The 23,874-nt window shown below is 41.1% G+C and overlaps 1 protein-coding gene across 1 annotated transcript; it reads right to left on the reverse strand.

Moving 5' to 3' along the window:
• Nucleotides 1-8,917: 8,917 nt before the first annotated feature.
• On the reverse strand, nt 8,918-15,332 carry LOC147436184 (uncharacterized). The gene is made up of 5 exons (XM_086488103.1): nt 12,841-15,332; nt 12,572-12,740; nt 12,336-12,499; nt 10,170-10,428; nt 8,918-9,210 (listed from the first exon to the last, which is right to left on the reverse strand). Exons 1-5 carry the CDS (start codon nt 15,075-15,077, stop codon nt 9,091-9,093), a joined length of 2,949 nt encoding a protein of 982 aa, XP_086344229.1. The 5' UTR covers nt 15,078-15,332; the 3' UTR covers nt 8,918-9,090.
• Between the last annotated feature and the right edge of the window lie 8,542 nt (nt 15,333-23,874).

Below are 23,874 nucleotides of genomic sequence, written 5' to 3' on the forward strand. Positions count from 1 at the left end.
AGCATCACGCCTAGTGTATGCATGATTTTGCATAAAATTTATGGTAGTATTCCCCCAAACAGCTAGCTGTAGTAAACAAAAATTGAACTAAGCTAGATATCCACAATCGAAAAAGGTTTAACCAATATTCAGCACCAGGATGTACGTAAGTCAAAGCAAACAAGCATCTCCTCCTCATAAGAGAGATTAATCCAGACAACAATAGATAATCATGATTTTTTCTGCACAGTGTATGTATTAGTTAAGAACCTGCGATTTCCAAGCTCAGATCCCCTCAGTAAAACAATTCTTATGGTTTTGTAAAAACTTGTAAGCAGAAATCCTTTCCCAAAAAAAACCCAATGTAACTTGTTGTCCGATTATGAACAACCACATAACCACCATAATACTTATTGAAGGAATATGAACCATCACATAACATCCCTGAAAAACAACCAGTGATCAACACATTCAGAACAGTATCCCCATATAACCATAATATAACACATTTAGGTAGTAAAACAATCCAATCAATAACCATACATCTGTTAGAATTGATGCCACTATTTAGTAAAGCAGAAAAAACTAGAGTGAGTATGTATGTAATCAGTACCAGGCAAGAAGAAAAAAAAACCCTCTATTGATGTGCGAATATCAGTAACTAGGTTATCCTAAGGTAATAAAAATTGTTATAATCACCCAACAGAGCAAGAAATTAAGCATTTGAGATTTTGAGTTTCAAAATTATATAACCTGTGAGTAGGAGTACTCCCTAAATTTTCTCCAACAAGCCAAGGGAGACCAAGTCTAAGTGAAGGCAAGAGCCCCTCACCTTATTATAGGTGTCAGAGAAGTATGACAGTAGTCATCACAACAAGCCAGGTAAGGCCACACCTTGCAAGCCCTACAGCGTGCCATCTTCATTGGGATCATGAGTGGGCCCTAAAGAGGAGGAGATTTTATGAAAAAGCAGAGCTACAAGACTCACCGGGCTGCCAATCATCATCAGAAGGGGAAGAGGATCAATGGTGAGAGATACTGCATAGGATTCATCTCGGTGGTTTAAGTTGGGAGATACCATACAGACACCATATAAGGTAGGGTTATCTCCACAAGGGGTTATTCCCATAGGGTCAGGTTTTTAGAGGTACCATGCTACCAAAACAGCATAGTAGATATATTCTCTTAGCCATAGTGTTCTTTATAGCAAAAGATAGCAATAATTATTATGTAAATCATAAGGTAAAACTCCCATAATGCAACAGTTTCATGTAGTTTGAGTGTAACTGGTTGGATGCCATATTTTGTAGCCAGATATAGTGATTCAAGACACAATCAGAGCCCCCCCAGATGCTATCAAGGTCAATTGATGAGATGTTGTGACCAAGTGTGTGTGTTTGTGTGTGTGTGTGTGTGTGTGTGTGTGTGTGTGTGTGTGTGTGTGTGTGTGTGTGTACCCGCCCTAACACAGACGCCATACACAATGGGTTTCGGCAGTAGGGCCATTGTGTATGGGCCTACTGCCTCATCAGAAAGATGAGTTAAAAAAACGTTTTTAGCATAGAAGTGCCAAGTTAGAGTGTCCCTGAAAAGTGTAGAACTGTTTGTAATAATACAATTCAGATAACATCTTCAAGGAAGACATTACTCTTGTAGGAGTTTTAAGGCTTTGTCAGCCAATTTGAGAAAGTATTGTTGTCATTGAGTAGTCTATAGATGATATACGCAAGCTTTTCCTCTTGTTCTTAAAAGTCATCATATGTGCAATAGGTAGCGTGTTCCTATAATTGTCAAAATACAATTTTCTTGAGCATAGGTGAGTAGAATTGGATTAACCTGCTACTTAAAACCGAATGAGCCAAAAGACTACAATAGTCGTGAGTAAGAATCCAGTCTATAGTAAAGGAGAGACCACATAATACCTGTCAACCAGTCAAGGAATTATAGACAAAGGGTCACACAAACCCTACAAACACAAAATATCCAAAGCCACCGTCCTCATCCTACTAGTTGCCTGAGAGGGCCTCGTGTTTAGGGGTGTGTGTAGTAGTTTTAATTATAATAAATACACACCAATGAACAAGATGTTCAAAAAGACGACTGGCTAAAGATGTCTAGGGAAAGATAAGTACAGAAACAACTCATTCTTTGATTCATAATTGTACAACATAATAGGAATGAAGTATCATTCCAAATGAATTTGTACAAAGGTATCAGAACTATCCCAATTGAATCATCAAGTGTTTTCAAAGTCGAACTGCAGCAAGCTAAACCTTTTTAAGCCAAGATAATATTCTCACCTACATCCATAAAGTCAAGTCAATAGATATGTTAGACTTGGCTACGTATGGGAGGCTTCAAAGGAACTATCAGTTGTTATCCATGTCAAACTTAAAAATTATTAGACTAGCTATTATCCTATACAAAGTAATCCTACCAAAATTTTGTCATATGTTATAAAAGTTTTTCTTTATTATAATTATTTACTGTGAGAGGAAGTTGACAACTCCATATCATCCTATGTATTTCTTTAGCTTAAACATTGTATGAAAAAAAACCCGGTTTAGGTTAGCCATCAAGAACCTGAGTAAAATGAGTAATCTTTTAATTTGCAACAAGCCTACTCACCTATGAGCACCCATTTAAGTACCATAAACAGACTTTCTTTGGTATTAAAATAGCAACTGGATTAATCTGCCTAGGAAGTATCAGCCAGAGCCACAAAGAATGGAGCTCATTTCTTATGGTAAAAAACACTTTCAAGTCATCCCTTAATCACTGCCACAATGATCCATCAATAACGTATAGCAACAAAAGTTTTTAGATAGATTTTTACTCAAGCTTTAGTGAGCAGGCCCGAAGTACAATTATCCAAATTTAAGCAATAATTGGCCAAAAAATTTCCAACCAGATCTATGTGAACTTAAATGATTTTGACATAAAAGATACAAAACTCAAAATCTTTTAATCATGAACAAAATGTTTGGATACAAAAGTAGGGTGGGTAATACAAAAAGATAAGTTTCACTTCGGCTAATGCTTGAAGTCTCACCACCTCAATCCGCGTGCAAGTTGCATGCCCTTTGGTTGTCTATTCACTCTCTTTGCATGCATGGCACAGAGGTTGGTATCCTCTAACACAGAAATTATGTGGGCCTCGACAACTTCTTGAATCTCATCCAGGGCCATTGCTTGCATTCTATATTGATTTCCATAGCTTTGAAGCACCTCCTTCACCCATTAGGAAGAGAATGGGGTCTAGGAGGGCCTCTTTATTTGGCAGTTTAAGGGAGTCACACCTCTAGTATTAAGAAAGCAATCAAAAGGATAGCTTTTAGATTCAAAGTGGCAAAACGGCTAGTTTAATTTCTCCCCCAAAATGAAATTCAAAATCTAGCAGAGAAAACCATATCATGTAACATATCTACGAAAATATCTCAACGTGTAGATTACAGATCTATAATCTGTGCTTTTATTGGAGATCATATGTAGGAGTTTTGGAAGGCCAAAAGTCACAATGTTTTCCACCCCCTTTTTTGGGAGGAAAAGTGCGACCACTCTTACACATCTCTTACACACCCACCATTCTTGCACACATGGCATGCATCTATTTGTCAAAATGTTAATCACCTCTATAATCTCATGGCAAATAAAGAGGCCCTCCTAGACCCCATCCTCTTCTTAATGCGTGCGAGCAAAGGGGGCTCGTCCATTGAGCATCTTATTTGTCTTCTTATAGTGCTTGATTTTTGCAAAATCCCTTGCAATTTTGCGATGATTTTGGGGTTGTTTAGGGGCACTTACACATTTGTTGGTGGGTGGTGCTTGGGCTTCTTAGAAAACTTGGATTTGTGGTGGTTTACATGCTTTGCTGCTAGTGGTGCCGCCTCCTCCAACTCCTCTTCATCCTCCTCTCTTAGTGCCTCCGATCTTGTGTTGTAAAGAGAGCTCCTTGCCCACAGGGTAGTGTCTTCCCCGCCACTGGCACCCGATGTGTGTGGTATTTGAGCATGCTACCATGGTGATTCTGTCTCTAACTCACTTTCTGTATGCACCAATCGAGCTTGAGGCCCTCTTGCTTGTGCTTGTTGGCATGGCGGCTCTTCCTTGTCACTCAAAGATGATGATTCCTCTTCTTCTTCTCTGCATAGTTTGGTGTGGGCCTTCATTCTTCAACGTAGTGACTGATATGCTTATTGCTCCTTTGCTTGCTGCTTGTGATCCTGCAATGAGGCCCTTTGCCTGACTACCTTGCCCAGAGCTTGAGGAGCACCAATAACGGCTAGGTGTTTGCGAGCATTTTCTTGTGTTTTAAGCCACGTCGGCTTCTCGCAACCTTGGAGAGTGTTTTTCTTAGCAGACGAATGCTCCTTGGTGGTTTGTTTGGTGCATGCCATGGGGTATGGTTGGAGATGACCTGTGAGAATGAGAGAAGAACCGAGTGATAAGTGAGTGGATCGTACATTTATAAGGGCCCATTTTAGAAGGGCCCTTTCACACGACAATTTTTTTAGAAAAGCTACTATTTTTCAAAAGGATGGTCCCAAAATTTAATAAAAGTAAATCTACAGAGTAGTTATTTGCACTGAATCCACCTCGACCCTTGTCAGACCCTACGTTCGCACCATGCTCTGCATGCTTGGCGGGGCCTTGTGACATTCGCCACTTGTTGTGTTTTTGACGACTCAAACTGCACACTTCCCTTTCAATCTTCGATTGTCGTGCACTCTCCATGATGAGCTTATGAGAAAATGTCGTGCAAAAGAACCAGTTGAACATCTCTTCCAAATAATTAGATTATACCACACCACCATCATGTCAAGTATTTTTTAAGTACACCCCCTAGCTCGATAATGGGACTTCTCCATACCCTGAGTGCTGAAGATCTCAAGCGAACCATAACTGTGGATAAAAAATTCTCCATGTGCAAATAAGAAAAGTTTCTCACACAAGAAAATAATAGAAATTATGAAACGAAAACAACCTCTTATAATAATTTCACTATGTGATATGGCTTACCATGAAATGTGTGATATTATTCTCATCTCAAGCAAGGGTGAAGACCTTGGTGAAATCTGCCAACACCACTTGAAATGATTGGCATTGCTCTTATGTTATGCTAGTAAGAGCCATAAGCTTGACCATTCTATCAAAATTTGCCCAAACTTGCTTTTGCTTAGAAGCTTGCCATTTGAGTCATTGTCAGTAGTGGCTTTCCATAATTCCTTCCAAAGATCCCAAAGGTTAGCTACCTTATAGTTGGAGATGTTTTGAGCATCATCTTGGCATGGGTTTCCCAGTGTTTCTTTCTTCAAGAAGTTTATGGCTTTTTGTCCACTCATTGACACTGGGAATCTCAAGGACCTCCCTTGTGTTCTTTGCAGCAAAAATTGACACATTTTCACAGTGATAGCCAATGGAATTGAGAAGTGCCTCTACCTTATTCATCGCCTCCTAAGACTTTTGCAAGGGGTTCATTGTGAAATCATAGTCAATGGGGAGCTTCAATTGTCTATAAAAAATGCGCATGAATGTGTGTAATGTACAGAAATGTACATTGGATAAAGAAAATGGAAAGATGGGGTTTTAGGTCTTGTCCTTTAGTGCATGATCTGGCACATTGAACATGGGGAATCTCAAAACAAACACTTTCGATTCCCTGCCTTCATCTTTGACATCAAAATTGTCCAACGCTTTGTCCCCATTCTCTTGCCATGGAAGCATTGAATCGCCCTTTGCAGAGATCTTTTGTGCTTTTTTTCTGCTACGTATGTACCCTTGAGTGCAAAATGGATAGGAATAGAGAGAAGAACCCCTTTTTTGTAGCCAAGTGAACACTTTATGGTCTTTAAGTCCTCGCCTTAGTGCCACTCCACATCAAAGCTACCTAAACCCTTAACCTCCAACTTCTCACCAGCAAGTTGGGAGTGTATTACTTCCATAATCCATGGAGTTCTCTCAAAAAATCATGAAAGTACTCCATTGGTCTCTTTGGGCACCTCAATAGCACACAACACCAAATGTCTTTCTTCCACATTGTGTAAGGGAAGCCCTTCTCCAAAGACCTTATGGAGTTCCTAGCTTTTCCCCTTGTCTTTGGCATGCATGGAGCATAAAGTGAAGTAGACATTGTGTCCTCAATGTGTAGGTATGCCCCAATGTGAGAGAACACATCTTTGTTTGTGGCAGCCAACTTTGTAAGATTGACCTTGTGCAGAACCGAAAACAGGTTCTCCACATTGTAACACTCCCACGGGGCATCCTTTAGAAGTTGAAAATAGTCTTGTACGCTTTAGTGTTGATCTCGGTCTCATCACAAGCTTGTTGTACGTCAACTTCACTAACCACATTTGCCAATTTATGCATAAGATCATTGGTGACTGCATCACTAATGCGCTTCCTCCCAGGTGAATGTAAGATAGAAATCGCATCATGAGTATTGAGACAACTAGTGAGAAGGTCAACTCGATCATCTTGGCTTGTTCCACCACATGCCTCTCGAATAAATTTTTTAGCAACCAACCAGATAAATACTTATAGCACTAAGCCCACGATCTTTCCAATTCTTTGAGTTGGATAAAGAGGTCTTGTTGACATATACAATTGTATTCTTGTTAGGAACAATCTTAAGGGAAGTGATCAAAACACGATGAGATGTAATTCACTTAATTGCACCACTATGAAAGTACCATACATGATCCATAGATTATGCAGTACATGCATCATGAATAGATAATTTGTATTGACACTCCACAGTAAAATTTCATTCAACATCCTACACAACATTTGTTGAATCTACATTTGAAGAAACATCTCCAATGGGTGCATTTGCCTCGTCCTTTGGAGCCTCTTTAGTGTTAAGCTTAGGGCATTTCTTGATGAGATGACCATTTGCAATATTTCAATTTCTTCTTAACTTTATCACGAGATTTCTCAGATCTGCTATTTTTTAAGCAATAGCAGATGTGGACCATGCGTGCTACCTCTAGAAGCATTGGAAGTGGCAACAATGGCATTCTTCTTTGATTTGCAACCACAAATGTATGTTTAACATGCTACTTATCCCCATTTTTTCTATATTGGGCCTCTTGAAACTATACAGAGACAAGACCATCAAACTTCACCTCATCAGGCTTAATTTTTGTCACAAGCCTAAAGGTGGAAGTCAAAGTCTCATAAGAATCTAGCAAGCATTAAGGATCATCTACACAAGACTACTGCCAAGAACGGTCTCACCAATCACACTTAACTTCTCATTGAGATCTTTAATCCCCCTAAGAATTGCATCCATATCAACCTCCTCGTGCATAACCTCGGGCTCTAGGTCTTTACATAGGTAGGAAACTTTTGTCAAACATATACCTACATATAAAGAAGCTAGCCTATCCCAAGCCTGTTTTGTTGTTTGTGTTGAGAAAAATGTGTGGCTTAATGGAATGCTTACTAGAAAGCACAATTGATACATGAGCCCAGACATCCCTAGCATCCTAACATTCCTCCTAAACAGTCGAAAAAACACATATAGCCATAGAACTACTAGAACATATACCATCATGCACAAAACATGTATCCATAGAGCCGGCTAGTCTTACATCATAACCTTGCAGAAAGTTCCAAACCCCCATTGCAACAAGGACATGTTGCATTAGATATGTCATAAGTGGGTAGTTGTTTCCACCCAATGTGTCGTCAATAGACAACATGCAAAAAAAACCGTTGTTATTAGCCATGTTTGATTACTACACTTGATGCGGGAGTTTCCTATATCAAAAAATAATTGCACAAATCCAACATATTCTATAAAGTAGAACCCACAAGAGATTACAAAGTGCCCATTTGGCAAAAAAATTGCACTATCAAAGAACCTCCATAAAAGGATGAAGTCGTGTGCGCGACAGTAGCCAATAGTGGAAAAGGAGGTCACGATGAGCCCAATAAAAATTCTAACATCCCCAAAATGAGGCCAATCAAAATTTTGACATACCCAAAATTTTAAAAAAATTCCTGAATATTACGTCGCATTGCAAACACGCACCAAAAGTTACCTCAATTCAAGAATGTGGGTCAAAAGGGTGCTTGCAATGCTGCTCTAGATAACGATACAACAACCTTGGATAGGCTGACAAAAAAAAGGTCCTTTCTATACATATGTAAACCAAAATTGATGCCTAAATAGCTAAAACTTGAAACCCCTTTGACCAAATGATAGTAAGGCTTGTGATAGTTTGTAAAAGAACGAAGAAAAAAGGAGAAGGTGGAGGTTGGCAAACCTGAACCACAAGAAGCTTTTCATGAGGCCGTCAAACATTAGAATTGAAACCCTTTGTGAGCTAGAAAAACATCAAAATGTAATTTGCATGCCTGCCCTTTTCTCCTCAATAGTAGGTTTTATCATGCCAGGAAGCTTTAAACAAAGAGTTCATTTATCGCAGAGAGGAGGATGCTACCATTTTGTATTTCAAAACAGTTTCTTTAAGCTCAAATTTAGGTGCATGCATGGCCACTTAAATGATGTCTATTGCAAAACTTTATTCATATCTAACAATGCTCAAAATGAGCTTCATCTAAAAACTTTGAAAACTTGCACATGAACAATTTTAGAGGTAAAATATATTTTGTCGTCTTTGGTCAAAAGTCTCCTAGAATTGGTGAGTTCTTTCATGATATGTATCAAACTTCTTGCTCTATTATTCTTTTTAGTGGAGTCAAATGCCAAAATTGTTGTCGATAATATTATAAGATTTTCCTAGTAGTTTCTGAAGGTATTTACACTAAAATTCTCTGGATTTTGGATGCTTTCTTCACATTTTGAAATTTAGAGGTAAATGTGCAGGTAGGATACATCGAACCTAGGTTTTCCTCGAGCACTGCTCAAAATGGAATACCAAGGAGACCTCATTGTGATCACCAATCATAAGAAATCATTTCAAAAGAATTGTTGGCACTACAAAAGAACCAATATGGTCCGCAACTTCTACATCCAGTACAACACAACATACCACAGCTTCTTAATCAAATGTAAAGCTTATATGGCATGTAGTTCACACTCTCTCAAGGCCCACACAAAACTGATACATAAGTATTGATGCTTGTTGAGGTCCATGCTGTTGTTCAAAGGGAAGGAGAATTAGCAAGATGGGAGCATGAAAGAATTCGCCTTCCGTAGGTGCTGTTGCGAAGCTCAGGCACGCGAGGCAGAATGGCTTGAACCAGGCTTGTGTGCAAAGATCCCTAGCAAAGTTGCCATCCATAATTAGTATTAAGAAAACTAGAGTATGTTTTGAACTTAATGTTTTGAAATATTCTGCCAGAAGGGGGGCACTACAAATATATATGTGTAGCACATGAGTTCAACAGAACGAGTTATTTACCTCCATTAACATACAAAGGGCAACCAATGAAAGGGGATATACACAAAGTGGACTACAAAAGGGTGTGTTACATTCATGAATATAGATGTAGGGTTTTTTAATTAGGCCTCGAATGCACGTGATATCTAAGGGTTACATATAGTGAACCCTTCGAGTGAAATCAAGCGAGTTGAATGAGGAAAAGCTAGCCGAGGCTTGTGTGCAAAGATCCCCACCAAAGTTGCCATGGAAAAGTAATTAGGCAATGCGTAAGCTTTGTATTATGATGTTTTCGTACTTTGATAACAATGCCACATTCATGGCCAAACATGCACCAACTATTTGTCAATGTAACTATGCAAGTCCATTTGCAACTATGACACGGTTCCTTGGTAGAGATAGGACACGGTTCCTTGGCAAGGCCGGCTAGCATGCTATGAATAGGGGTCTTCTAAAGAAAGGGCAAGGGGACTACTACATGCCTCTTCTCCTAGCCAGTTTGTTTAGGAACCTTGTCCCACCTCTACCCTTGTCCTGACAAACGATTTTGGCATACTTGCATAAGTTATATCTTATATCTTACTGATAAAGAAGGGCAAGGGGACTACTACATGCCTCTTCTCCTAGCCAGTTTCGTTTAGGAACCTTGTCCCACCTCTACCCTTGTCCTGACAAACGATTTTGGCATACTTGCATAAGTTATATCTTATATCTTACTGATAAAAGGCGTCCACCTGACCACATCCTTCTAAGATTGGATAGGCTTTGTATCATGATGTTTTGAAGTGTGAAGCAAGTTGAATGAAGAAAAGCTAGCCAAGAGATTTCTTGTACACTTACCTGAGTCACTTCTAGAGCTGATTGGATCACATAATTTGCAAAAGGATGGTCAAGCAACATATGAAATACAGAAGGCTCCATGAGCTCTTTTACAATGCCTGCTTGATCTTCCTCATCTGCAACCTTTAAACACTTTTCCACGACGTTGCTGCTGCATTTCTGCACCGCCAATTCTGCAAACTTACCTTTGAGCTTAAAAATCACTGCCTTCGAGGCCCACGCCAGATCAAGACGAAAAACATGTTGCACAACATAATTCCTGTAAAACCAACATAAACATAACTAGAGACCATCACACTGTATTATACTTATAACAGCCCTAGCTTTTCACACATATTTGTATAAAGAAATTTAATTGAGCCTTTCAAAATACTTTTTCAGTGAAAAAGCAACATGCAGCTATATTTGCACCAATGAAAAAAAATAGGGGCTATGTATAGCCCAATGGCCATCTGTCTAAACTGTCATAGGCTAATGTCTACTTGCAATCACAAGATAATGTTTGGAGTCAAAGAAGGCATGTCTACCAAATTAGTCTATCTCCATTATCGTAGACCAATGTCTGCAAGCAACAGCATGAGAAGCTTTTCATTGATAAACAAGCCACATGCACATAAATGCATTTGATGATGCTCCCTAGAATGAGTGGGCTACAATTAGTAATTTAGGCTCATGTCTTCAAAACACAGAAATAGCACTAGCACAACGATAAAAACCAAAGTTGTCACGTGCACATCTAACCCTAAGTGCATGTGGACAAGCTGACTCCTACTTCTAGGGGTTAGGACAGCCTAGGAAGTGTTATGGCACCTTTGTGAGCGTGTATGCAAGACATGCATGTTCAGGCACTTTAGAAAAGTTGCATACCCTCTGAATGCACATGAGCATAGCCAGTGTCTGCTAGGGGTTGGCATTTGGGAGTGTTCACATAATCTAGCATAGCCCTCTTATTAATGATACATTAATTATTAAAAAGTGGCATATTATCCTTTTTATTGCAAGTTGTGGGGCATTCTTGGAGACTGCTTGACCCAGCAATAAATCCCTATATAGGAGACCCTAGCCCATCAGCATCCCAATTCCACTGGTGTTTTTCAACATCATCCCCAGCACCATGGCCTTTTTGCCCACCATCAGCCCACAGTACCCGATCAGCCCTGCAGTCCAGATAGCCGTATCGTATTCAGATTTCAGCCATAGCCTCGTCATCCGCTTGCAGATCCAAGTCATATCCAGCCCTTAGCCTCTTAGATCCAAGCATCCACCGCAAGATCCCATCAGCATCTCAGCATCTAGGACTACTGTATCAGCATTTTTGCAATCTAAAGCAAATACCTCTCTAGCCGTAGAGAGGGGGGCCCTTGGAGGGGGGTTTGGGAACCCATCCAGTGTTAGTCTTCTTCTCTCTCTATCACTCACAGAACCTTCACTCACAGTATCAATCTCTCCTCTCTCTTTGTCTTTCGCACATCTATCTCATGAAGTAAAAGGAACCTTGAGTGCGCACTGAGCACTCATCCTAAGCATTCACTATCAATCACTTCCGCTGCACACTACAAAAGTCTTGGCAAGTATGCTTGATTGATGATCTTGTTGTGGAGGTTGGGACCTAAATGCATCTATCCTATGCAAGCACTGAGCAAAAGTCACTCCCAGTACGTCAATGTGGCCCTAGCATAGCTCACCAAATTGCTTTTGTGCTGTCTAGTAAGCGAGTGAAGCTTATGTTGCTTTTATGTTCCTTCTCTAAAGTCTATCACAAACATACATAGAAATTCACAGGATTTCTTATTCTTAAGCAACATACTAAAGTCTCTCAGTTTTCAGCCAAAAGACTACAGGGAGACTTCAAGGGATCAACACCGTTCACAAGGAACCGACGCTAATACTAGCACCATGCGGTGACCAAAAAGGGTCAGGCACCTAGTGTCAGTACCTTTTGAAGCCTCTAGTAGTGAAAATCTTTGTAGCCCATTTGGTTTTATCACTGTCCCTTCATTTTACTATATAGTTATGAATGAGCACCAGCAAATCAAAGGTCGCCTTCACAAGCATTTGATTGAGAACAGAGACTATTTCTGATGTATGGCCATGAGCTTCAACAAAGCACATCAAAACGAAGCTCAACAATATTAAACTCTGGAACACTGAAATCTGTGTAATTACCCAAATGGATGTAGAGACAGTGCCACCGCACTGGCACTTATTGCATCAACTAGTTGCTGGGTTTGAGGCCTTGAACCGAATTCCAAACAATGTTGCAACACCAAGCATCCATATCGATCAGTTGCAATCTCCTCACTGCTAGAAATGATAGTATCATACATCAACTGCAACAAGAGTAGCACTGTCAGTAAAGGCTCTATTCCTATCCTAAAAATACCAAGTGGGCCATCTTAAACCTGCAAGCAATCTTCGTGGCGGAGATGCTGCAAACACTTTTGCACCACATGGCTTCCACTAGGATCTTTGCTTAACTTCACTGTATCTTGATGTAGCGAAGAGATCATCAAGCGTCTCTGATTAGGTGTCTCTGCCAATCTTGCAATAACCTTCTGGACAACTCGTGTTCTAGAACACACAATCTTTACATCATTCAACTTGCACATTAACAATCTGCGGAAAAGTTTAAACAAGCTCCCTTAACTGAGATTATAGGAAGCATTCTTACCCATGTACATTCAATGACATATTTACAAGGCTGTCATCCTTCAAAAATGCTTGCAACATGCTCTTGTATTGCACTGAGCTGCTGACCTCCAGTAGCTTCTGGACGAGATAATTTGCATACGGGTCCATTGCAAGCTCAACTACATCACCTTTCATGATCTCTTCAAAAATTTTCTCCACATCCTTGGGATTTCCTTGCACAAGCTTTGCCTGCAGAGTTCTGCTTAAGTGGGGGTCTTTGGCAGCAATGCACATATATTGCCCTTGATAATCATCAAGGTTTTTTATTATCCCCTGCCCACAATCAAGGCTTTGAAGGCTACTTGTTGCTTCCAACTTTGGCGACAAAGTACGAGAGATCTCTACAAGCGGTTTTTGATGATGACTGTCCATTGACATGGTTTTAGCATCCAGGTGGCAATGACGGAGGTCTGCATCAGTCCAACCCATTTGCCGTATATCAAAGAACGACGAATAATTTGACAATCTAGGGTTGTATGTGCTTGAAGCAGACATAATGCTATCAGTTGTAGCATTCTCTTGAAGGTGAAGAAAGGAACAAGTGTTGCCTTTGTTGCATTTTCCCAAAGCATCGTATCGGCATACAGCTCCACAAGTCTCTGGCTGAAGTGTATTGGTATGTACCGGCATTGATCGGTACATCTCTGAGACTCTCGGATGTGATTGATACAATTCTGCTACGTGGCTGAGAAGAGTCTTTTCCAACTCTTGGAGCTCAAGCCTCTTTTGACGAACTCGAGCAAACAGTTCAGTAATATCATGTGATCCAAGAGGAAGACCTTGTGGGGTGTTAAAGCCCAGTTCTTGTGCAGTCCCAGGGTAGACCACAGGTTTCTCTGCAAGAGATGAGGATGTACAAGAGGCAGAATGTTTATGATCGAAAGCATGCAGTTTTTGTGGTTCCATCAAATCGGGCTCAAGTACTGCACCATCAGTAGTTAGCTTCGGAATGGTCCTCAACTGCTCAGGTTCTTGCGAAAACAACATATTTTTAACAGAAAATCCCCTAAAGTTCTCATCAATAAATCTTTTATTCAAAAGAAATCTCTGTGATGAAACACTGCTGCCCGGAGACCTCATCATTGATTCTTGACCTTCCAAGCTGGTTTCATCATCGCTACATACCTCCAAAATCGTTCTTAGCTTCCTGGGTTGTTGTGGAAGCAGTGTACTGTCAGAACGTCTTACAGAAGATGATAATCGACGCAAATTCTCATCACTACAACTTTTCCTTAGGCTGGCAAAATCCTTAAACATGTAATTGCTGGGAGACGTCCTCATTGTTGGCAGCTGACATCCAGATTCGTTCATTACATTTCCAATATCAGAAGTTCCAACAAAAGATAACCGCCCAAACTCTTCAGTACTCGGACTCCTCTCTAGCTGAGAGAAATCGCATGTGAAGATGTCAGTGCTAGGAGATGACATCATTGCCGATTCTTGACCTGCCGAGGTTGTGACGCTGGGAATCCTTTCCACAGAAAATTCCTCAGCTCCAACACTTCCCACACTACCACTTCTTGGCATAGAATGCTGCACTCCAGTTCCAGGGAAAGAAACGCCTAGCTTATTGAATGGCATTTCGGTCCAGTCAATGGAGCTTGGGCGGGTGTTGGCCGTTATCCCAGAGGACACGATTCTATCGAGGGCACTTAAGCTGACACTTTTCTTCATGAGCGACCCATGCGCAGGCAAAGGGCTCGTGTCAACAGCCTTTGCAACATTGCCAAACCCTGGAGGGCATATTTGAAAAGATGATTGCCTAGAAGCTTTCCAGTGGGCATCATCATTCTGATAAGCAGGGAATTGATTAGCTTCAAAAGTTTGAGACAGACCTCTATCATTACTACTAGTCTCGTGTTCTCTGGAGGGCCGGGAGAATGGGGGCACCAAGTTGCACGAAGGCAGATTGGAATTGCTTGAAGATGGACCATGCGGAATAAAGTTACAAAGCTGTGTCCGTGGCTTTCCGTGAAGCCCATCAGCCATGAATGCCTGCGAGTGGCTTGCAGAAGGCTGCGATTGAGAATCTTCGTAATCTGTCGAGTGTTTATATTGAGGTTGTCCCTGAAACTTAGCTACGTCCATCCAAATCCTCTCTCGCACAGCTCTTTCGAGCTGCGAGATTGAATCTTCGGTTAGCAAAGGCATGGACCGTTGCATCGAGGCAGAGCCACGATAGGTACGAGACTCTGCATTATTGTTTGGACCCTCCATGGGGATGCATACAAGCAAGGGTACAGAGCAAGCGACCCGAGTTTAAAGAAGAAAGGCCCAAAAACGCATAGTTGCGTTACACTGCTGGTTCCAAAGCCTCACTCACACCTGCCGTCGTCGAGGAAGGAAGAGTAAAGGGAAGACCAATATCTGCAAAACAAGAAAGCGAACCTCTTCGCTATGGCGATGAGAGCTCCCTGCAAAGTTACCAGAGAAGAGAACAACGACCGATCTGTTGGTCTCCTACGAAAAAGATAAACCCACGTCGGGGTTTGGTGTTCCAGTTTGAAACTCACCGTCACTGTTAGCCTAGAGGAAAGTCATTTTTGATTGAAAACATATCTATACTCTACTCTTGATTATGAACAAGGCTCATGTTCAGGTTGCCACTTGTTTTCAAAAGATGATTCTAGCTATATGCAGAGTTGGATGGCGAGTTGAGGAGCCAACGTTGCAAGAAAACAAGAAAACGTTGTTATAACCCTCAACTCACCTTGCATGCTGTGCTATAAAAGCTAATATTTGTGAGAAGGGTCGTTGTTGTTGCTAGCCTACCGTGCTATTGCAAGGTGAGTTGGATACTGACTCTTTTTCTACGATTTGGCTCTCTCTATCTCTGCCACAGTAGAGAGCTAGCGTTATGACTTTTGGTTTGAACATACTATCGACACTACCTCGAGGAATCTCAAGGATTTAGTATTTACGTATAATTTTGTGTGATCACAATGTTTTATTAACATCATCACACTTGACATGATCACAAAGAAGCCGGTCAAGGACAACCTGGAAACCCACAAAAGCCTGTTGGGCTTCTTCGTTTGCCCTTTTTGACGGGCCTGCAACTAAATATATAGAGGGGCCCGATCGGGTCCGCTAGGTATTATTTTGTGAGCCTCACATACACACACACATAGAGAGAGAGAGAGAGAGAGCTCCTTCGCAAGTACGTTGAGAGGGGAGAGAGAGGGTGCGGGGGGGGCGGGGGGGGGGGGGGGGGGGGAGGGGGTTCCTGTGGGAGTGTGTTGTGCGTCGCAGGTGCGGCAGTAGAATTCCTTAACCACACGAGTCGAATGTGTGTGTTGTTTGTGCTTTGTGTGGTAGCTTGTCTTTTTTCGTAATGTACAACAATAATAAGGTACCTTACCACGCAATGTGTGTGTGTGTGTGTGTGTGTGTGTGTGTGTGTGTGTAAGTTGTTCTATGAAACAGTGCTTACCACGAGGGCATTACCTTGGTTAGGTGGGAAATATTATGTCCTTGTATTAAGTATTGGCTCATTGTTTGGGTACTACGCTCATATGGGGGTATTAATATCCTTATGGTGAGTCAAGTTCCCTTCCCCTTGCCAAAAAAGGGTATGGACATTGTCGGTAACACAGCCATATGATGCTCGTATGTAAACCCTTATTGCTCTTTAGATTCGAGTGACACTCAATCGGTAATGCAACTATACAGTGTCATTTGTTAGAAGCATTTGTTTTTGCATAAATGTGGCGTTCAGGTCATTAGCTAAGCCATATGAATGCCATATAATTTGTATGTGCATGTGTCATAAACTCTAAATATCTACCTATCCCAAATGATTTTCTCATATTGAACTGATCATTTAATGTGGGAAAATGAATGGGAACAAGAGTTAGAATATAGATATGTGCTTTTGACCTCTCTCAACACGAGACCGAAGGGAGAGAAGGCTACATCTCATTGAGAGTCCAAAAAGGAGATGGTCTACCAAAGAGCAATGAGCAGATAATGGAGCTTAAAAGACCTTAGGGTTGGCTTCATTGAAGACCTCCAAAGGTTAGTGCTAAAAGTCCTTACACTTAGGATCTTTAGGTACTTTAGACCTTAGGCAAGCTAAGCATGTGCTTGAGTTGACTAAGGTGCTTGAGGTGTTTGAAGTATTCAAGTCAAACATGATCCCTACATAGGAGGGGGCGAGCCCTAAAGGTAGGGGATGAGAGAGAACACACACACACTCACTCAAGGCAAGCCTGAGACTCAAGAGGCATAAAGAACACATGTTGAGCCCCTAGCCATGTTGCCCTCATAGTGTGCGGGAATCATATTAAATGGCCTTTAAGAGGTCCAATGAGAATTTAGATGCATTTATATAATTTATTATGCTCTCTCTCTCTCTCTCTCTCTCTCTCTCTCTCTCTCTCTCTCTCTCGAACGGGGAAAGAAGGACACTTGCCCAAATGCTACCTCTCTTGCTAGTTATGACCAAAGCCTATGATTGGTGTTACAGGATTGACCGAACGGGCGCCCACCTAGCCAGACACGTAGCTGGGCACCACATTTGTACTCGTATTATTTTTTTGAGCTAGTGTAGTGATACTCTATGTAAATCCTGATTCCAGAGTAGCAGGTCAATTCCTTGATATGTAATTTTGTCATGATGATTGTAAAGGTCCATGTGAGTCGGCCATTGGCCATTTAGAAAGCCCTAGGTATAAAGGTCAATAACTTTAATGTGAAAAATGCTTATCTTTAGAAGAAGAAAGGAGCTCTGAAAACTTACTCTCAATTTACGAAGCTGCTCCAACTTGTAATCGACGTTTCTAATGATAGGGTAATCCGTTTTCAAATCCAAAACTTGCATTGTGTTCGTCTTTCCATGCTCTTTTGTTCAAGTGTAAACATTGTCAGTTTTGATGTGGTTCGCAACTACGTGTAAGTGAACCTTAATTGCATATTTGAGTGCTTAAATCACTGTTTTTAGTCATTTTGACCATAGAAGAGTGTTCTTAGACCATAGGGCTCTGTTGCAGTTTTTAGAACCTTTTTCATGATAGATAGTGATTTTGGTACCTTTTCGGTGTGATAAGACTTGGTAGGATAGTTCTCCTAGGTATCTTAGACCTCCTCCTAAAGTTTCGTTACATTTTGAGTCCGTTCAAGTGCCAAAATGGCGTGATGACCTAGAGTTGTGAGAAAGGACATAGACAGATTTCCCTAATCATTGAGTGTTGGTTTGCTTATTGAGTTGGTGTGTTTTCTTGTTACGGTTCACTTCTTGAGATTGATGATCTCAAAGAGTCTCCGTGCCCCATTCGAGTCACTTCCCTGAGTATTGACATTATGTTAGTGCCCGATAGCTATGCTACAAACGTCCATCACAGCGACCCTCTAACATTGGCGTCGCTACCGGGGAAATGATCCTTAGATGGCGAGTGACCTAGTGCGTATTTAGAGCATTCTTTTTTGAAGGTTTGTCGATCTTCCATTCTATTTACGCATCTTAATAGTGAAGCAATTAGACATGGGATTTAGTGCTTGGTAGAGTCTAGAAGTCGAGGACTTACTAGGTCTATTCTCAAAGAGGTAAAGAGGATTATGAGTGAGAGCCAAATGCATTTCATTTTTCAATTTTCTCTATGCTTTCAAAGTGTTGTACCGTTTTTCATTTTGACTTTATTTTGTACCGTTTTGTTTGTTTTTGTTTCATGTTTCGTTGCAGTACTTAGGAGTAGGGTAAGTAGAAACTACCATCAAATTTGGGCTAAAAGACTGAGGAGAAAAAGGGTGAAAATCATATTTTGGACGAAATTTTGAAAATTTGATGGTAGAGAGCTGAAAAGTGATCCAAATTCAAACATTTTCGGATCAAGGGCATCAACATACTCTCTAGAACCAATATGTAAAGTTTGACCAGATTTTGTGGAGGAACATGGATCGCGATCCATGTATGCCAAAGACCAATTCTGTAGAAAAGTGATCAGTGACACTGTGCATCAATGAGATATTGCTCTGATCAAGTTTACTTGAAAGAAAAACTCAAAAATCACATCAAAATTGGCTGATAGGGCAAAAACAGCAAAACAGGCAGTGTAAAAACAAAATTTGAGATTTTTCAAGTTTTTGAGATCCAAATTCAAAAAGGGGTGAGATTTGGCTTCTACAGGGAATAAAGAACCAGCATAACAAAATTCATGAAAAAATGTTGTCAAACATGGATCGTGATCCATGTACCTTTTGACATTTGGGAGTAATATTTGACTGTACATCCCTTATACCATTTGGAACAACTTTCCCAAAAGGCACAATGTCAAAAAAGTGAAAAACATTGGTCAAAATAGCCAAATACAGAAACTAGTCAAAAACCGTAGGGCAGACAAACAAACTCCCTTTCGACTAGGAAAAATTTGTCCAAATTCACAAAGAAGTGGTGGAGTAGACTACTGACAGTGCATGTAATCATCATGCCAAATTTGGTGTTCAAATATGATGGAACATGCATCACGATCCATGTACCTCATCAAGATTTTAGGTTGACATTTGAGTAGTAGCTAGTTGTGACACAAACAAACACTTTTACCAAAAGAACCAAATGCAAAAAAAATTATAGAAAGTGATCAAAAGAGCAAAAACAGTTCATTGTCAAAGCTGTCACAAGCTGGGCAAAACTAACCCAAATTCAGAATTTATTTTGTGGAGTAAGCTACAAAGATCATAAGCTATTAGCACACTAAAGATCAAGTCCAAAAGTGGTGGAACATGGATCATGATCCATGTACCTCCCAATAAATTTTTGGACAGAAACTTTATCAGCCTATAAAGACCATTGTGAACAAAAGTCCCCAAAGAAGCATTGTCAAAAAAGTCAAAAAGTGAGTCAGAAAAGCAAAAAACACACTACAAGAGGTTATGTACACTTGTGACGCTGTTAGCGACGGAAATACATTGGGTTTTTATACTCCCTGGCGTCGCTAAGACCGTTGCTAACAGCTTCGATACGGGAACGTCACTATGAGCGTCGCTATAACCGTCGTTGTATAGCGACGCCTATAGCAATGATTATAGCGACATTTACAGGCCACCTATAGCAACGTTTATAGCAACGCTGCAAAGCCTTATCTAGTGATGCTCGAGAGAAAGTTTTTTGGGTGGCAGGGCATTCAATGTCCTGCCACCCATCAACCATATTGAATGTTTCAATAATTGAGTAAACCTAAATGAATCCAAGATAAGCCCAGATTCACCTTTGAAAGAAAGTGCAAGCTTAGATATAGACCCAAAGTAGTCACCCACAAGACAATATAACCATTAACTCCATCATCCATAGTATTGTTTACAGAATAAAGATACAAAACTGACAAAAGTAAATTGATGAAAGTAAATCAATGAGAGTTGTACACATCATAGGCAAAATCACTTGATTGTTAAACTTTGCAAATGTAATAGTTACCACACCATTGTCATTATTGAAAAATATACATGGTTTTCCAATAGTTACAAAAAGACGTATAAACGTCATCTAATGATACAAAAAGACGTCTAAATGTCATCTAATGATACATATGCTATGACAAAAGGAAACTAATGCTATCTAGCTACGGCTAGACTGACGTCGTCTAATTAAACGTTTCATCACTTCCAAGCGACGTATCTAAAAAAAAACAATAAGACATCTTTCTGTAAGTATAAACATATAATTTATAAAACAATACAACAAATAGAAAAGAGTAAACCCTAATACTAACCATGCCGCTGTGAGAACTCAGAATGTCCATCAGGGCGTTTAAGCCCTTCCTGCCTGCATACTCGCGCTCGTACAGTGTGGGGTCACGTCCTCTCATCGACCACTGTCAAAACATACAAAGAATCCATTATGTTAGAATTTAAAAACCCCTAAACCCTAAACTATCAAACCTAAAGAGCAATGCGAAAACACTTACAAAATCGGCCTCAAATGATGCCCACCCACCCCTCCCCAAGTGGTGCGAGCTCCTTGCCTCTACTCGCGCTCTAGCTGTCTCCTTTTGTTGCTTCCACTTGTCGAGATTCTCGTGTGTTGCTTTCTTCGCATTCTTCCAATCTTCTTTGGCTAGCCAATTTGGTATGTTCCACCCATGCTTTATTTCTTTTTGCACTTCGGAATGCTTGTGCTTGCAGTCTTCGCGCATTTGAACCTTCATAAGGTCTTCATTGAAGCGGTGATCCCATGTTGAAACGGGAAACTCGTCATGCAAAATGCCGATGACTTTGTCTTTTAAAACACTTGGTACTTCACTCCAGGTCTTTAGTATGTAGTGTCTAAACACCTGAGAGCAAAGACCACGCATACTCGAGATCACCTTCTTGGCTTCATCATCCAAGAGGATGCCGTCGCTAAAGTCGACGGAGTAAGGCAAGCCCTCTCGTCGGTGATGCGTGAACCTGTATGTCCCAAAAGGGGTCTCTAGTTGTGTGTTGATGGGGGTACGGAGGTGAGGTGTCTCCACGGGAGTCTGGGCCCCGAAGCGAGGAGTGTCGACTGGAGTGACTCTTGGAGGAGTAGCTAGTGGTGTGTGGCTGCTAGGAACGGCCGTCAGCTGCGCAAAACTTGGTGTAGATGGCGATGCCGTGGTTGGTGTGGGGGCGGGAAAATAAGGGTAGGGTAAAGAGCCTCGTCGAACATGAGGCCGTGTCGAGGCATCGACGGCGGCATCCCCATAAAAACCGCCGCTGCCACCACTAGAGCGCCGTTGCCTAGACGAGTGTGAAGATCGTCTCGTCGACACTGAAGCTTCAGAGCGTGATGAATGCTCCAAAACAGAAGGAGACAGTGAAGGAGTAGGAACGCGTGATGGTGCTCCAGAGAGATGACGCTCCATGTACCACTCTCTCTGCTTGGGTGACAAAGAAGAAAGAAACTCATCATCATCCATACCTACATTAAACACACGAACATTTAATCTTAATATTGAATGAATGGAGAAGAAAACATGGACAAGTAGAGAGAGAGAGCGAGAGAGAGAGAGAGAGAGAGAGAGAGAGAGAGAGAGAAAGAGAGAGAGAGAGGACGCATAAAGGGGAAGGGATACCTGTGCAGAGAGATTTCCTTGAATTTCTGTGAATTTGTAAAAGCACTGCGCTCCGAGTGCGATGGAGACTGAAGCTTCATCACGAAGATCTGCTCATAGAAGTTGCTTGCTCCACCACTAAATCTAATTGATCGGGTGAAAAAGACTCTAAGAAGCAGTAGTAGTGCTTCTTAGTGTCTCTTTCACCCGATCAACTAGCTCTAACGGTGGGACGAGCAACATCTATATTGAGCAGACCTTCACGATTGCAGCTTCAGTCTCCAATGCACTCGGAGCACAGTGCTTGTTGTCCCTGCTTGTGAGAACATACCTAGAGCATACATACCTGGAGTGGACGCAAAGACCGTTAAATACAATGACGTAATGATGTATATAGACAGAAATGGACAAAAAGCCACGTGAATACAATATATATTATAAAGCGGAGCAAAATTGTTCAAATACAATATTTATGGCTTTAAGAGGTCTCTCTCTCATACTCACAAAGCTCAGCATAACTTTCTATATCTATATAGAGCTCTCCGTTTAAATAGATATCCTCTGTTTCATTTTGTAGATCCTTTGCATGCACCCCATAGAGAGTAGCAACTTGATGCTCGTTTGGCACCACCTCAGTGGCTTCTGAGTGAGCATCTTCTCCAATCTCCTCCATTGATTCCGTTGTGATTGACACATGGTAGCCTTCATACATCCGTGCACTACGAGGGGGTACCTCTATGACGTACCACCAGTTTGATGCCAACTTTGTAGGATGAAATATCACCTGCCAGAGCCACATAACTTACATGAGAGCTTCCAAGCACGTAACTTCTAAAATTGGATGTTAACTATTTACATACTTACTTGTTCACAATGCTTGGGTAGTACGAAAGTGTCTCTTAGGTCAGTCCATTTCTTAGTTGAATCCACCTCAAGAAAACCAGACTCTCCTCTACGCACAGTAGCGTTGCGACCCTCCATGATTATCTTGAACCATTGCATGTCGAACAAGTCGACAAAAAATCCTCTATAATCGATCCTAAAAATCTCTTGTAGCGTGCCGAAGTAAGTGAGTTCCACCACCACAGGATTTGCATCAGAGGACCGTCATCGACTAGACTGTTCAAATTTTGCCATGATTCCACAATCTTGAGTAAATCGCTTTTTGTTGATCCGTTTCACCCTAAAATGTGGACCTCACCATGCTGCTGTGTATGACTTATACTACAACCAACAAAGATTATGAGTGGCTGTTCAAACATCTAGAAAGTCACTAGTCGTGCATTGCAAACTTACCTTGGTCGCCGAACCCCGAGAGTACTCCCGCTCCTTCTGAGTCACTTCTTCACCGCACTGTTGTGCGCTTTTCAATTGGTTGTGCAACCATATTAAGCTCATGAATGTTGGTAGGCTCTCTAAACCCGTCAGATAGTGCATCGGTGTAAGTCTTCCCCGTCTCCACTTGATTCGTGCCCTTTGTCGCTCTTGCTTTGCATCCTCATATTGTGAAATCCATTTTTGTATCACCGGATTGTGAAGCATGCAAAATCAGTTGATTTTAGCCTCTAGATCTTCCATCATCTTCTTCTCAACACCAAGATTGCACATCACAATCCCAGATATGCGCTCATCATCTATGGTTCGCCATAGCGTGTCCCGAGCTTTATCAAATCCGTCTAGCCACTCTCCAATTACACTAGGGACTCTGATACCAATCAACCTTCTACCATGCTACCCTTCGGACGTGCCTTCTGATGCTCATATCCCTTGAGAATTTTCATGAAACGTTCTAAAAAGAACATCCATCTGGAATGTACTGTGCCAACTATTTCCACCTCATCAACTATGTGAACAAGAAGATGCACCTGAATGGCTAGCATGGTAGTAGAAAAGTGTTTCTCAAACATGCACACAACCTCTGCAGCGTTTAGTTTGGCGAATGGTATGGAGTATACGTTGATCTCCTTATGTGAGATCCATTGCACCAACTTCGCAAGTTTGTAGATTGT

This window comes from Adiantum capillus-veneris, chromosome 18, assembly GCF_014529385.1.
Source record: "Adiantum capillus-veneris isolate H3 chromosome 18, ASM1452938v2, whole genome shotgun sequence".
Classification (NCBI taxonomy): Eukaryota; Viridiplantae; Streptophyta; class Polypodiopsida; order Polypodiales; family Pteridaceae; genus Adiantum; species Adiantum capillus-veneris.